The sequence below is a fragment of the Acomys russatus genome, chromosome 28, assembly GCF_903995435.1.
Source record: "Acomys russatus chromosome 28, mAcoRus1.1, whole genome shotgun sequence".
NCBI lineage: Eukaryota > Metazoa > Chordata > Mammalia > Rodentia > Muridae > Acomys > Acomys russatus.
Window position 1 is genome coordinate 13,117,519 of NC_067164.1, and position 17,528 is coordinate 13,135,046.

The 17,528-nt window shown below is 35.7% G+C and overlaps 1 protein-coding gene across 1 annotated transcript in view; it reads right to left on the reverse strand.

Annotated features, from left to right (window-relative positions):
* The window catches only part of LOC127210965 (transmembrane protease serine 11C), a 46,315-nt gene extending 36,582 nt beyond the window's left edge, over window positions 1-9,733 (reverse strand). The window contains exons 1-2 of the mRNA XM_051170758.1: window positions 9,678-9,733; window positions 3,076-3,191 (exon numbers count right to left, since the gene is read on the reverse strand). Of these exons, the coding sequence (XP_051026715.1) occupies window positions 3,076-3,191; window positions 9,678-9,733 (172 nt within the window). The remainder of the gene's footprint in view (window positions 1-3,075; window positions 3,192-9,677) is intronic.
* Between the last annotated feature and the right edge of the window lie 7,795 nt (window positions 9,734-17,528).

Here is a 17,528-nt window from a genome sequence, read left to right on the forward strand (position 1 = left end):
TACAAGGGATGGGATCACCATTGAGATGTAACAAGAATAAATTAATAAAAAAGAAAAAAAAGAAAAAAGAAAAAAAAAAGTGAAGAGTAAAATAAGATAGTACTTTGTGTTTGTGATGTATATGTGTTTGTGCATGTCGGGGTATATGCGGAGGCCAGAGGCTGATGTTGGATCTGCCTTTTCTGTTCCCCAGCACATCAGGAGCAGCTTGTTATGTGCGTCCTGGGGGGTTCTGACTCAAGCCTTCATGCTTACACAGCAAGCATTTTATCCACCAAGTCCTCTCCATAGCCCACAGTTTTGTTTGTTTCAGATTAAGTTAACAAAGATGACAAAGCAATCAATCAATCAATTGGTCAATCAATCAATCAATCTATATGCTCTTGTAGCCTGTCAGGGGAATGGAAATCAGAACACATTTTTGGAGGACGATTTGGTAAGGTCCCCAAAACCTTGAAATATATTCTCAGATTTCATTCTGGTTCTTCCTTTCAGTTGTATTCTCCATATAATTAATTCCACATAAATCTATGCACAAAAGAGGGGCTATTTAAAACAATGCTATAACATTGTGCATAAGAGCATGGAACTTACAAAATAAGCTGCTTATACATGAATAAGTCCAGTTTGTAGTAGAATATTATTTCATCATTACAATCATGTTTTAGAAAAATACTAGGTTAATAAAGTACACACGAAAAGAAACGAAAAAAGCTAAAAAGGAAGTTGGCTAGGATATAACACTGTTGTGACTGGAAAGTGGGATTATTGATAGTTTCTATTTTAAATTATTAATTATTTATTTTATTTTATGTGTATGAGTGTTCTCCTTGCATGTAAGTCCGTGCACCATGTGCATGCCTGTTACCCATAAAATTCAGAGAGGGCATTGGATCTCCTGGAACTGGAGTTATGGGTGGTTGTTAGCAACCATATGGGTGCAGAGAATTTATCTCAAGTCCTCCGCAAGAACAAATGCTCTTAGCCACTGACCTATCTTTCCAGCACAGTTTATTTTTTTTAAATATTTTCTGTTTCTTATTTGTATCAATAAATAGTAAATTAATTAGAAAAATAATTTGAAGAACATTTTAGTACAGTGTGTGTGTGTGTGTGTGTGTGTGTGTGTGTGTGTGTGTGTGATTGTGGGAGTGTGCTCTGTGGAACGCATGTGGATGTCAGAGGCAAGTTGTGGGAGTCATTCAACTCCTTCAATCATGTGAGTCTTGGGAGTAGAATCAGGCTTAGCAGTAGGGGCCTTTACCCATGGGCCACCTTGCTGGTCCAGAAAATCAATGTTAAAGGGAAACCTTTCTCTGTAATTATGTATATTAGCTACCAATTTCTAACATTTTATTACTATATTAATTTTTTGACATCTGTCTTAAATATTATATATATTATTTCCTTGTCACAGGATTTATTCAGAATTATTCTAAAGAAGTATATTTTTTGTCATTGTATATTTATTTGCACAAATGTTACATAACTTATCTTTAGAAATACCAAGGCTTTTAACACTTTCTAAAAAGGGGTTTGTATGAACCTGGATTCTGACTTGAGATTTTTTTTTGGCTTCTAGGAGAAGAATAACTGTAAAGTTACTGATAAACAGAGGAGCATCACTATTGCTTATGTGGGTATTTAATAAAAGTCAAATAGCAACCAGAAGGTTGGGGTCTATTGCCAATGTTCTAAAAAGCATTTATTATGACAATTTACAAAAGCCATGAGGCAGCAGATGAAACATCTAAAGCACTTTGTATCCTATTCTATGTAAGCATGTACCTTCCTGTAGATATTGGACCTGCTTGTATTTCACCAATTGGTGAGACAGAAAATTTATCAGGAGAACCACTAGGAAGTAAAGTTTTCACTTGAGTTGAAAATAAATACCACTATATTTACCATTATTTTTAGTTTTATATATTTTAGTGATTATTGTCAAATATTTGCTATATGGATATAGAAAACACTTTTTATTAAAAATCCTCATGTAAGAAGATAGATATTGTATGTTCTCACTCATCTGTGGGAGCTATAAACATTGATTATATAAAATCAGAGAACAGAGCAGTGGTTGCCAGGAAGTGCTCAGAAAGGGAGAATGAGGAGACATCAGATGACAAGTGCCTAAGTGCTGTCAGATAAAAGAAATAAGTTCTAGTGTCCTGCAGTCACTAAGATGACTGTATTTTATAATTAGATGTTTTACAAGGAACAAGAAGAAAAAACTTGAAGATTATATACACATAGAAGTGATACAATTGAAGAGATGGACATAGTAATCCTCTTAATCATTAAACATGTGCATGTATCAAATTATCACACTGCACCTCATAGGTTAAATAAATTGTTTTTAATGATAAGAATATCATCATGCTTAAAGTGATGAGAACAAGGTAAAGAAAACTTGACATGATGCTCTTTTTTTAAGAAAAATATAAACTCAGTGACCTCATAAGTTTTCCTATTTTATTTATAAAATATATGAAAAAATTTTAGAGATATTTACCATTTGTTGTCTAATATTGTAGAAGAATCTACATTTAAGGAAGATTTTTATGAGTAGGGTATCTGTATAGAGGAAACACAGGCTTTGGAGTAAGAAATCATATTCTGTAGTAAGAACTCTCGGGTCCTTAGCTTTTATATGTACTTGTTAGTGCATTCATTGTCTCCTTCTACAACTACTAAGCTCAAGAAATAGGGACTGTGTCTACTTTCCTCATCAATGTAGTCTCAATCCCAAAATATTTCCAAAAGACAAAACAAAATGCAACAAAACCACACCTCTTGCGCTGGGATAAAGTCACTTGAGGACAAAGTCTGAGGACAAACTTTTGGAGTGAGTATTTACTATCTTAATTATAAGATATACGTGCAATGTTCATATGCCAAAACTCATTACTATATGTTATATGTGAATTTTTTTCATATATCAGTTAATTCTCAATAAAGTTTTAAATGTTAGTGAGGTAGGTGTTGATGACCATAAGGGTAAAATTCTTAGCTTTCCCAGTGTATAGTCAACAAACCCATGTGACTGAAACAACAAGCATCATGAATACTTACCACAGGCGGCAAAATAGGCAGTGAGTCCAATTACTACTGCAGCAGTCACAGCCGTTAAGATGCCTAGGGTAATCTTGCCACACCTTGTGAGTTTTATTTGTGTTTTGCACTCTGTTCTGAGTAAAAGAACAGGAAAGTGTCAGTAAGAGCTCATTTTGGGACTCATGGAAAGACATATGAATTTAATATTAAATGTAAAACTGTGCTATTTTACATTAATGATATGTTCAGGAGACTGATGAGTTTAGAAACTGTGGAGAGTTAGCAGATATAGCATTGAGGCTGCTTAGTTTTCACTACCTATGATTGACAATGGTAATACTAAATACTAAATCATTTATCCCTTCAAAAAGTATTTGTAATTATTTTACTCTGCCAGACAGCACTGTAGGCACCGTTACCTCTGTTTCCCTGGAGCTTACAAACTACTGAATAGAGCGTGATGAGACAAAAATAAATAAATAAATGAAATGTATAGCTGGGCCATAAGGTACTAAGTGCTACAGGAAAAGCAGGACTGGGAAAGATCAGAAATATGGCTGCTTGTATTAGCTGCAGGAGTGATAAACTGATAATTAAGTATGGTGGTCTGGCTAGATCCCAGAAGGTAAAGTGTGACCATAGTTAGCACAGATGAGGCAGTTATGAATACTGACAGCTGGAAAATTCCAGACAAAGAGAAGACCCAGGAGGGCCCGGAGGCAAGGACGGCCTTGATATACTACGTAGTGCAGTCGGAGGAGAATGAGGGGTAGCAATGACACAATGAGCTTGAGAGGCATTGAGGCTCTCTTTGGTTTTTCTCTGAGCACCTTTAAGGATAGGATTGTGAGGACTTTGCCTAATGTCTTAATGAGACACCTTTGGATGTTAAAAAAATGAACTGCAGAGGAAAAATAGAAGGAGAAGGAAGGACAGAGAATGTTACAACAACAGAAACAGACAGTGGTACTGTCCGAGACCAGCGCAATAAAGCTGGAAGAAAGAGGTTCCATTTTATATAGATTTTAAGTATAAACCTGATAGAGATATCTTAATAGAAAAATGAGTTCTAAGAGAGGAACTGAGGATGATTTCTAGGTATTTAGCTGGAATACTTACAAGATGGCATTGTCATCATGCAAGATGAAGAAATCTTTTCTGCAGCAGTATTGTTAGAGACGCTCATCAGGCATTCACATGGCAATTTGGGTTAGATATATAAATGTGAAATTTGGAATAGGAGAATGAGTTAGTCAAACTAACTTGTCATTCCTGAGCACATAGGTTACACTCAGGCAATGGATAAAAATATGACAGGAATAACTGTAGGTAGAGAAAAAGACCAAGACATTATCACCTGTGTAGATTTTTGTTAGACCGTCAGAGAGAAAAAAGACCTGGCAGGGGATGTGTGCTAGAGGGGACAACAGACATGGGAAAGCCAGGCAAAGTCAGTTCTGGAGGCCCATGGTGGTCACCCAAGGGCAGGGAACAGTCAACGCTGTGATAGAAGGTAGCTCAGATAGAATATGGAAGAGAGATGGTAGTCAAAGATGAGCATCATCAAGGTGACCTTGACAGAAAGCTTTAGGAATAACATGGTTAAAAGAGAATGTAATTAGCACAAATAGAGACCTGACCACTGATCTTTCCTTCAAAGAGTTTGCAGAAAAGAGGAACAAAGGAGAAAATATAGAACCATAGTTTTAAAAAAACTCAAGTACACATAAAAAAGAGACTAGTTGGACAGATGGCCACATATTTTATAACCTTCATAACTTAGCTATTAATATTGTATAGTAATATTTACTTGATGTTTGCAGGAAAGTTTTTCAAGTAGTACAATAAAGTCATGGCATAACCCGAGGTAAGTTACACTCCATCTGAAAATTAGCAGTACTTTTTCTATGCCCACTCATACAGCTAGTGAAGCCACCATTAATGTCCAAATATCCACTGATACCAAGTTCACATTTAAACGTGTCTTCAAAGTGTCTTTTCCATATTTTTATTGGAGCCAAATGGAAATCAAAGTTTCTCTATTACATTTGGTTGTTGTGTGTGTCAATTTTTAAAGCCTGGTATAATTTTCAAATTCTACTTTTCTTTTCCTTCATGACATTGGTCTGCTGTATTCTTTGACTGAATTATTTTTACAGAATTTCTTCTTAGATATGTTTCTGTATTTTTAAAACTTTTCAAACCAGTGTTCCATTTTGAAGTAATTACAGACTTTTATGCAACTATAAGAAATAATATAAAATCGTTTAACCCTTTTAAATAGTTATCTTTGATGGTAATTTATACTATAATACCACAACCTGGACATTGATTAATATGAATATAGCCAAGATATTGAGCATTTCTATCATGGGAAGCCCTGATGATGATAGGCCTTATCCCCTATTTCCCCACCTTCTTTAGCCCCTGACAATCTCCATTCTATTCTCCCTTTCTGTGCTTTTGTACTGCAAGAACATTATAGAATAAAATCATTCAACATGTAACTTCCGGGGATCTGCTGTTTTTCACTCAGTTATTGAATTTGTTCACTATTATTTTCAAATCACAGAGTTTTAAATTTTAGGCATTAAGTACATATTGGAAACAACAGATGAACAGTATAAAAGAATATAAAAAAACCGAATTCATTAAAAACATTCTGTGTGTATGTGTGTATGTGATGGGGTGCAAATGCCTGTGGGTGTGTTTACAGAGGTCAGAAATAATGCTGTGTGCCTTTCTCTCCCCACCTTTTAAATCAGCAGATCTAAAGTTATTTTTAAGGGCACATGTGTTTAAAAACCTCTTAAGTTAGTGAGGACCCAGCTATGGTCATGTGTAATGTTTTCTTGAAAAACAAAAACAAAAACAAAAACAAAAACCCAGCAAGTCACCCAGGTCAAAGCCACAGCCTCAGAAAGCCAAGTGTCTCTTCAGTCACTTCCACCTTTGTTGTTGAGTCACTCACCTGCCCTGGAGCTTCTGACCCCATCAGCCCCACTCCCAAACTCTGCCTGTCCTTGCCTCTTCTACACTGATTATAGGCACTGTGCCCCAAGTTTGGATTCTTAAGTAGGGGCTGTGGTTCTCAACTCAGGCATTCATGCTTGCATAGCAAAAAGTTCACCTAGTGAGCCCTGCCCTGTCCTTTAAAAGCTATTATAAGAAACTGTCCTGTTATTTACAGACCGGGAAGCAATTTTTAAAATATATTTATTTTTAGCACTGTAAAATGCTATTTTATTTTGATATACACAAATGTGGAAGAAATGTCTATAGAAATTAAAAGAAGAAGCTGTAGTCCCCATATTTGTTAACCACTTTGCATTTTTCCATATAAATGTAACATGAAAGAATTGTACTAAACCAACCTGTTCTGTGTGCTTTGTACTGCTATCGGCTTGCAGCGCTGCCATAGCAAGTTCCACAGACTATACATGGTCAGAGCAGAAAGTCATGCTCTTGCTTGTGGACATTGCGGGCCAGAAAATAAGATTCTGGCAGATTCACACCCCTGACACTATGTTGCTTGACTTGTAGATAATGGGTTTCCTCCTGTGACTTCACACTATTCTTTTGTTTTCATATCTTGACTCCTTGACGTTATAAGCACAGTCATACTGTCTTGTTAGATTCTATCCAATAACCTTACCTTAATCATGCCACTTCAGTTTTCCCTAGATATGTCCTGAGATTTTAGGGTTTAGGATATTAATATTTGAATGGGAGGGTACAGTTCAATCATATATATATATATATTTATATATTATGTATATATGTTTGTATTAACATTATGAGTTACCATTAATACATGTACACATATCAGTATTTTATTTTATATTAAGAAAAACTCATATTTTGTTTTATATGCCATATCACATACTTCATATTTTATATTTTACTTAGTCTATATACTATTTATATACACGTACTAAATATTTACATGCTTATATGGATGTCTGTAGGATATTTCTAACATCAAGAAGCATAAATATATATTTTAGTGACTATAATTAATACTAATCACTTTTAATAACCTATATTAGTGCCTATATTATTTTGATTTTTGGTTGGTAAGCAAATGATATATCTCTCAGGAAGCCCACTTTTTATTTATTGGCACTGATTTCTTGAGTGAATTTTTTTTTCTAAAGAAAGTGTCAGCTAGGGTTCCAATGTCATTGACATTTCCATGTCTTCACAGAAGTTTCATTTTACCTCAGATAAGATTCTCATTGTTAAGGAGTACATTGTCTAAGTTGTTTGCACATAGAAATTGGTGTCTCACAATGTTTCTACATGATGTCTATGAACTTTTGGTGTTGGGAGAGGAAAAAAAAGGAATTATTCCAGATATATAGAGTCCCTTCTTCCTGTTTCTCTCTAGGTTAGCCTTGAGTGGGTCTCCTGGGTTCAAAGATTCTTTTCGTTTAGATGGAAAATATATTTTCCCTAGTCTGATCAAGTCACATATTGAATCTAGGATAGTGTTTATAATTTAAGTGAAGTACTTGTCTAAATGCTATGGTAAAACTTGGTAATTTAATTCTACATGTGAGCATGTGCCCTCAGACATTTTCTTCCATACTTTACCAGTAAAAGCATACATATTTCTTTTACTCACACAGCTAGCCACAAAATCAGTCCCAATGAAAATGTTATAAATGAAAATTTTGATGTGGCAAAAGGTTGGGGTCTATTTTTCTGAATTGTGTCCTTATAGTAGATAGGACTAATACATGTAAAATTCTGCTTCTATAAACAAAAACTGAATACTAACAGTTTTATAATAATTTCATAATTTATAGATATTTGGAGACTATTTACTGTTTTACCTTCTGATTTCCTGTAAAGCTATGTGGAAATAATTCTTGGGTATAGGGATTTGTCTGGTAGTGAATCGTCATTTGACTCCAAACTTCTCTAATGTAAATTTCCTGGGAAGAGAAACTTCCTAGTTTGGACATAGAAGGATTTGCAAACCACCCAGGCTATGCTTCTGATTTTAAGGAAGAGGAGCCAACCTTTATAGTGGTCTTCCTGTATGGGGGATAGCAGAGGGGCTCCCTCTGGCTATCCTCGTACACATAGGTCGGAGTGAGGATTAGGACTTTCCTCACATGCCAGAAATCCTTCTAATTCCCAAAGGCTTTATTGGTTTCACTGTGGAGCAGCACATTCCTAAACTCAAGAGGAAAGTTCCACTTTGTTACTATTCTTTTCTCTAGAATATTCCTATAAACAATGTTAGGCGTCAGGTATGTGAATTCTACATCCCCAAATTCTTATTACTAGACAGAATGTTGTTTGAAAAACAAACTGCAGAACTTTAAACAAGTTGATTCTTAGTAAGAAGTTGAGGTAAAGAACAGAAAAACTTGGTTTGATTTTTAACAGCACATGTCAATTTTCCACATGTGTTTTACTAACAAAGTTTATATTAGAATCATTCAGATGCAACAATCATAAGATTGTTGATGCAAAGGATTACTTATAGAGGACTCACAGGGGCCTTCAACTGTGGCCTGGGCCTAAAATTATTAATTCCATGAGGGAAAAGTAGAGTTTGTCTTCTAGTACTCTGGAGAGTTTGTCTCCAGAGTATAGGAAAGCAATCAAGTTAATATGAAGCAGAATATACTACTTAGGGCCGGAGAATTGTATAGACTTTGGTAAGTAAACAAAATGATAAACAGTAATTTAATTTTATTGAAAATATTTGTGCTTCTCTAATAGTTAAAAAAAAAAGCTAAATACTAAGGTGAATGTGAAAAGTGGCATCATTAAAGCTGGATATCGAGATGTTGCAATATCCCAATATTCTGGCCACTCAGTTTGTAGATTTTATCCAGACTTGGGTCAATTTTTAAAAAATATAGTAGTTCCCAATGAGTTTATCAATATCTCTGTTTGGTAATAGTGCTAGAAAGACTAATGTGTATGTAAACACTTAGCTTTCTGTTAGTCCAATTAGCTTAAAAATTAAAATGTGAATGTGAAATTTGTGGTCCACATTTCTTTGGCTTCCAGACCGATTACTAGCTAATGCATCATTGCTAATGTTAGGAATCAAAGTCTTCTTAGTTTTGCCTTTGCTTCCAAACTGAATGTTAAGTCATGCCTCTCAAAAGTATAGAGTAGTGAAGCACCATAGTGTTCCAATAATTTAAAAAACAAGACTTCAATGTTGTCTTAGCACTTCCAAGCAGCAGGAGAATAGCACTATATATAAAACAAGGAGCACAACCACATCTCCATCACCCCACACTATTAGCAACACAGGCACACATTTAATACACATCTGGTTGGTACCCTTTCTTTATTCATAGTGGAATGGTCTTCAAGTTTTGCAGTTACATCAGAACACCTTGTTTGTAACCGAAAGGTTTCCTAGGAAGTTTAGAGTAAACTCTAACGATGAAGACTTATCCATTATAATCATTTCCTCTTTGTTTTGAATTTGTATTGCTCCTATTTCCACAAGAAGAGGAAGGAACTGCTCATTTTTAAGAACCTTAAAGTCCGGTTAATTAGATAGCTAGTTAGTCCTTTCAGCATTACCTTGGTAAGCCATGGCAAAACCTCCTGCTGCCCCCTCCCCCAACCCTTACACACACCTGTTCTGTAAGGATGTCCATGGCTCTTCGCTCCGTCGAGGCTGTCCCCTTGCCATCTTCCCCTTGAGTGCTGCGTGGCACAGTCATCCTCCACCTATTTACCTTACAAGAATCTCTGGCTTTTATGTGTTTTATGATAATGGCATAATGATAATACTTAGCAGTTACACAACTTTTCATCTTCAAAGTGCTTTCCGAACATTCACCAATTAACTTTAAAACATTAGTAAACTGTGAGCTGTGTATGTGCTGATCCATAAATAATAGTCGTATCACCCCAGTTGGGGTGCTGCTAAGGAAGCAGCCAGACGGACTAGCCTTAGAAGGTGGGTTAGCATGTCCTGCATCAAAAGGCAGTCTTTGCTTTTCCCACTCCTTGCTTAGGCCTCACTTCTAAAACTCCTGGCGTTTTCTCATTGGTTCTCCCGTGAGTGGCCAATGGGTCCTGAAGCCCTAACCTTCCATTAGGATCTGAACATTTTCCAACCCATAACTCTCTTGCAACCATGCATCATCCTTACATGAATTCCCTTCTGAAATTTTTACTACCACTTTAATTCTAGTGCTCTTTTAAAGAATGTTTGATACTCTGAAACCTACAGGGTGTTGAGTTTTAATTAAAAGATATATGGGCTTAGCCAGCAATTTCCCAGGTTTTGGACATCATCCCGGCTTTTTGCAGCCAATTTTGATATCAGTGTTGAGGCAAGATAGGACACATCTTAACGTTCAGTTATGTGGGAGAAATTGAATTTGCTGGAGGCCAGGGACACTGTAAGGGTGTAAGGAGGGGTGTGGTTATTAAGCTGCAGGAGAAGAAGCTTCCTTGTTGAGTAGTCTTTCTACTTCTTTCTTTCTTCTCAGGCAGGGTCTCACTATATGGCGTTGGTAAGCCCTGAACTCGCTATCCCTACAAGTGCTGGGATTGCAGGTGTGCTGCACACACACACCAGGCAACAGTCATTTTAAAAGAGGCTCTGACTCACCATGACCATGCCTGTATTCTTCCCAAAGCATGTCTAGGGAATTACAATCAGACATATCATGATAAAACTATAGAGATAATAAGTATGAATAATGATAAAAGATTCACAATGCATTTTGCTTGCTGATAGGACCTTGATAGAGATGTAAGCATTTCTACCTTAATTGTGTTTAATTGATCATCACAAACAGTACTTTATTGTATGTGCATAAAACATTCAGGGTATTCTTGATACTTTCTTTTATCTCTGTACATTATATGTATCCTTTGAGGTTTCTTATCATTTGAAGCTCATAGACTCTATTAAACCTCTAGCACTTTGCTACACAACGGACACAGGGCTTGGGGTATGCTAGGCCAGGGACAATGGAGATGAGATCCTCAGAGATGATGCTTTCTCCCTCATCAATGATGCGTATCACACAACTTTGTGGACTTGGCATTAAGCCATGCTCTTAGATGCTTTTAATTTCCCCTGAAGGCAGTGAGGTGAGCTGGAAATTAGGACATATAAATATAAACACGAGATGGAACACACACAAAGCACTCTATGAACTCGGAAGCAGATCTAATCCTTGTGTTGGTGGGAGCCAATTGGGTATGTCAATGAATTCAAGGAAAAACAATGGACTATACCTGTAACATTCTAGAGTAGGAAAATGTTATAGAAATATTTTATGTGGCATTTGTGATTTTAGGTGGAAATTGTAATTCTAATCTTCTTTTAAAAATCATAGAACTTTGAAAATGCTTTAAAAATCATTTTAAACAATTGTGATTATAGAAATCAGAGCATTTCTCAACTTGGATTGTATTTTTTTACTTTTTTTAAACTTTTTTTTTTTTTAGCATTTTTCTTTATTCTCTCTTTTCCTTTTTTAAAAAATGATATTACTGTCCATCTTTAAAATGCCATTAAAATCAACCAACTACTGACTGTTGGATTCAAATTATGTTGTTCAACCCAAATATTTATATTATTACAGTGTAACAAGACACAAACTACATGAAAACAACCTTTAAGAGAGATGAATGTGGGAGGCTGACTCTGGAGGGAGAAGGAATAGAATGGGCATAAAGGAGGTTTTGGGGGACTGAATTTTATATACATGTATGAAATTGTCAGAGAATAAGTTTAAAATTAAAATGAAGCAAAAAGAAAAAATATTTTTGATAAGTACAGAATGACTGAGGATATAAAATATAAAAGGAGCACAACAGAATAAAATTTTCTTTACATTTTGATTAGTCATAATTCTTATTTTATATATGAAAATGAAAATTGTTATTTATTGTTACTGATCTTTAAACAATTTAAATAATGTATGTATGTTTCCTCTCTCTCCTCCCTCCCTCCCTCCCTCCCTCCATGCTTGTGTGCATGATTGTGCATGTTGGTGGGTGTGTGCACATGTGTGTGTGCGTGTGTGTGTGTGTGTGTGTGTGTGTGTGTGTGTGTGTGTGTGTGCGTGTGCATGTTTAGGACAGAGAACAACTTCTGAATTGCTCCTTCCATATACAGGTTTGGAAATTTATCTTAGGTCATTAGTCTTGGCAGCAAGTATGTTTTCCTGCTGAAAAATCCTGCTGGCCCTAAATAAGTTTGTAATTCCTTCACATTACTGTTGTCCCAATCACACAGCACATTCTTTTAAAATAAAGTAGTTCCTAATTAATTCTCTGACAGTTTCACGCATTCATACGATTTAGCTGTAATCATATTAACTCCTCCCCTTCTGTTTCTCCCCCTACTACCCATGACCGCGTCCTTCCCAACTAATATTCTCTCTAATGTCATAGCTGTCTGTCTGTCTGTCTGCCTGTCTTCTTTCCATTTTATGTGTTTTTTTTTGTTTGTTTTTCAGTGAGCCCCTTCTGAAGGTGATCACAGTCATCGTGTGTCAATGACTGCTACAGTCCCGTCATATCTGAGACTGTTTTATAGCATGTCTCCCCACTGTCTGGGTTTTAAATCCTTCTGCTTCCTCTTCTGCAGTGTTTCCTAGAACTTGCGGGGTGGGATATAAATGTCCTGTTTCAGCTGAGCTCACCACAGCCACTCACAGCTCCTTGTGTGTGTCCCCTTTGTCCATCGGTCATAGCCAAAACAGGCTTCTCCAAAAAAAGGCAGAGGCCTGCTCTAGTTTGTGGGTATGAATAAATATGTAAAAGGCAGTTTTACACCATGTTCATCCAGCAAAAAGATAGAGAGGCACGTAGAAAAGCCTAGAGAAACTTAACAGGTACATGAAACTGACCGGTGCCATGGCCTAAGGCTCTGACTTCAAATGAAGCCAGTGCGGTTTTGTCAGCAATAGGGAATGAGCATGGGTCCTCAGCCTTGAACATAAGATGATCAGCACACTATGACTCCAATCATGGGGCGGCCACTGAAGGCATGATGACTATCAACCACATTTGTTCGTTTGTTTGCACATGTGTTTGTATGTGTGTGAATGCATGTAGTCCATGAATATTTGAGGTTAGAGGACAGCTTACAAAAGTCATTTTTTTCCTGCTTCCACCATTCAAGTACTACTTAATGGTATACTCAAGTCATCAGGCTTGGTGGTAAGTGCTTTTGATTGCTGGCCTATCTGGGTGTCCCAGGAGTATGGCAATTATTGTATTAAGTAAATTGGATTTAGTGATTATTAGGCTGGAAACTCAGCTTAGGAAGTAAGAATTGGATTTATATGTGAACATTTCAGTTGACACCAACAATTATTTTTTTTAAGCGGCTAGTGCACAGGGCTAGAGTCTCAAAACCTGATTTCTAACCTTAACTTCACTCTGTGATCTTATACATGTTATTTGGCTTTTCTGAACCTCAGGTGATTCTTCTTCAAGATATAGTGTTAAAAACAACACTTCTTCCAGATTTACTGGTTGGGAAGTCTGATTCATAAAATAACTTTTATAATTGTCATCATTATTATTTTTATTAGTGTTGAAAGAATATCTTGTGTCTGTACAAAAACGTCACCTGTCAATAATAAATTGATGGCTTATACCTTACATAGGAAATAGGAGGTGGGGAAACTGGAAGACAGAAAGGATTCTGGGATAGAACCAGGTGTGGGAGATTCTCTCGCAACATGTGAGGAGGAAAGTCACATGGTACCTAAGTAGAGGTAACCAGACACGTGGAAGAATGTAGATTAGTATAAATAGGTTTCTAAGTTATGGGCTAGTCTAAGAAGAGCCTAGCTGTATGGCCTAGGTGTTTGTAAAATTATTTTGAGTTTAATGAGTCATTATTCCAGGACCTTGGGACTAGGAGAAAAAACAGGCACCCTTCATGCCAGGTGCCACACGTAGAATGATTATTAATGTGAATATAAATATAAAATTAATATGGTAGCAGTTTATCTTTAGCCAGCTATTTATGTGTTTAACCACACAAAGAAACTATGATTTATTTAATTATCCTAGAGCACAATACTGGGCAGTTATTACTCCATGCTAAACTTCCAAGCTAGTCTAGCTTCCTGCCAGCCAAACCCCCACCATACTTTCCTTTTTCAAATTCTTGCCTGGTTCTGTTTCTCATCACGTCATGGCTCCTGTGCCGTTCTTCAGAGCTCAGTGTCCACTTTCTCTCTTTCCCCACCCTTGCTGGACCTGGATATCCCACCCTATTCTCTCTATTGCTCAGCATTGGCTGGTGAGCATTTTATTAGCAAGGTGGAGAATAATTGGTGAGAATATTTACACAAATTTGAGATAGGAGATACTCAGAATAAGTATAACAAAGATGTCTCTCGATTGAAACTGGCAATGCAATAGAGAAATCACTGTTTGCATAGTAAAAGGGTGAACTACACATAGCGTACAATAACACTATGCCGACAGACTATCATTGAATTTATTTGATTTCTTTCTGATTGCTAGCATACACAGTCATAAAATGGTCTTTAAAACTGCCTTTGATATATTTCATAGATCATGCTAAGTTGTATTTTAATATAGAATTCATAACACCCTAAATTTTTTTCAGTGATTTATTGAAAATTCAAGAAATCACCGTTCAAGAGTAAGAAAATAGCTCAGTGGATAAAGTGTTTGCCAAGCAAGAATGAAGACTGGAGTTCAGATTGCCAGAATCTACCTAAAGCCTGGAAGGCACGGTAACTACCTGTAATCCCAATACTGTGAATGCAGAGGCAAGAATCCCCAAAGATAGATATACTAGATGGACAAACATTGAGGTCAGCATGAGACTATATCTCAATAAATAATGTGAGGGATGATTTAAAGATATTAGTGCTGGGCCCACACAAAACAAGTGTTCACATGTACTGACACACACACACACATATGTCTACCCACACGCAATCAAACTCCTATGCATATTTATACACATACACACATATTTTGAAAACAGTTTACTGTTCAATCTCTATGTAATTTTCTAGCTTTGAGTTTCTCTCACAATTAATTTCTAATTTTTCTACTATCATTTGATAAGTTACAGTAAGTTTTTTTTTTTTTTTTTTTTTTTTACCTTTGGTAAGACTTTATGCCCTAAAATGTAATCTATTTTAGATAAATTTCCACAAGTCGCTGAGAAGAATGCATATTCTGCAGCTGTTTTATGGAATATACTATAGATGTCTCATAAGTGTATTTGAATATGGTGCAATTTAACTCTGCAGTTTCATTTTGAACATTTTGTCTAGTTGGTTGGTAAGTTAATACCAAAGGTGCACTAAAGTTACCAATCCATGATACGTTTGCATATATTGATTCGTTTGTGTTTGTTTTATGAAATTAGGTGCATCAACAGTCAGTTGCTATGTGATCTTGATGGACTTTTCCTTTTATTAATATGTATGACCTTTTTATATCTCTTCTAATTTTAGCTTGATAACTACCTTGTCAGACATAAGGATGGCTGCTCTTATCCTTTAATGTTCAGTCTCTTTGTGTCTTTGCTAGTGAGGTAGATTTCTTTTTTTCTTTTTTACATATACATTTATATTATTGCATACAGTAGTAAGAAGAATCATGACACAATCAAGAATTATATAAATGATACATTCTTAATGTTTTGGCTATTTGTATTTGACAGCCATAAAGAAAACATCTTCCTATCTTGGTGCGTCTAAAATTCTGAATGTAAATCAATCTTCATCACACAAGATGTGATGGATGTAGATTTCTTAAAGGTCACAAACTTTTGGATCTTGAGTTTCAATACAGACATACAGTCAGCATTTTTTAATTGGAAAATTAGACAATTTATATTTTTAGTTAGGCGATGTATATGGAGAGAGGTTTGGTGATACTTGTAATTTTGTTACTATTTTCCTATTTGATTTAGATGTTGTTTATTATTTCATTTCTCCACAATAATATTGGGTTTTGCTGGATGGCTGAGTTGAATTTGATTGAATTTTTTCTATCCTTCTTTACTTATTTCTTTCACAAAATCTACTCTTTTCTGTCTTCTTATGACTGACTGTATTTGTCCTCTGTAGGGTTCCTTTAAGAAACTTCCTGCAAGGCTAGTTTGTGCTTATCTATTAAAATCTTTATCTTTCCACTGATTTTAAAAGTTACCATTAATGGATATAGTAAATTTCATTGGCTGTTAAGTTCTTTCAAGGCTTCAAATATGTAATTCCATGATTTTTTTTTTGTGTGTTTTAGCTTTTCCAGTATAAATTTTATGATTGGAGATAGGTTAAGTTTATAGTCACTGTCCATTAATTTTCTTAATTACTTCTTCAATTTTTCTCAGTTGTTTTTTGAATTATTACTTAATCCAATTCATTTTTCAAAGTTTTCTTTTATTAAAAATAATGGTTTTTTTTTTGTTGTTGTTGGCTGGTTTTGGCCTGGTGGTGGTGGTGCTGCAGGCCTTTAATCTTAGTACCAGGAGGCAAAGGCAGGCAGATCTCTGCAAGTCTGAAGGCTGCCTTGTCTAGAGAGTGACTTCCAGAATAGCCAGAACTAAAACATAGAAACCTTGTCTTAAAATAGGAGAAAAACTGAATTTTCTTCATACAATATATTCTAATTGTGATTTTTGCCTCCCCCTACTCCTCACAGTTTCTTCCCACCTTCCCTCCCATCCAGATCCACACACTTTCTCTTTCTTGTTAGAAAATGAACAAACATCCAGGTGGCAGTAACACACACCTTTAACCCTAGCACTTGGCAGGCAGTACACACTCAAACTCTGTAAGTTTGAGGACAGCTTCATCTACAAAGCGACTATAGGGCAGCCAAGGCTCCAAAAGAGAAAACCTGTCTCAAAGCGAAAACAAAAAACAAAATCAAAACCAGAAAACAAACTGACATCTAAGGATTAAAAATAAAATTAGATAAAACAAAAATAAACAAATTGAAATAGGGAAGACCTTCTCAAGTCTCTGATGGAGTTGAAGACCAGATAGTTTAGTTTTACAATTAACCTTAGTTGTTTAGAGTTAAAATGTCTTTAGGTCTAGATAGATGTTTTAAGTTGATAATGATGAGATTTGGTAGATACTGATTTACATTCAGAAGTTTAGATGTCCCAAGACAGGAAAGATGTTTTCTTCAAGGCTTTCAAATACAAATAGCCAAAACATCAAAAATGTAACATTTATATAATTTCTGATTGTGTCATGGTTCTTCTTGCTATAGATAATTTATGGTATATATGTGTAGGAATATGAATGTATATGTAAAAAATAAAAACTATTTAATAAAGAAAGAAATCGGCAGAAAGACCAAACAACAACAACAACAAAAAGAGCCACCGAAAAGGCACAGAAACAAACACACACACACACACACACACACACACACACAGAAATTTCATAAAAACTCAAAACCAGAAGCAATAATATGCATTCAAGGACCGATGAGGTTAA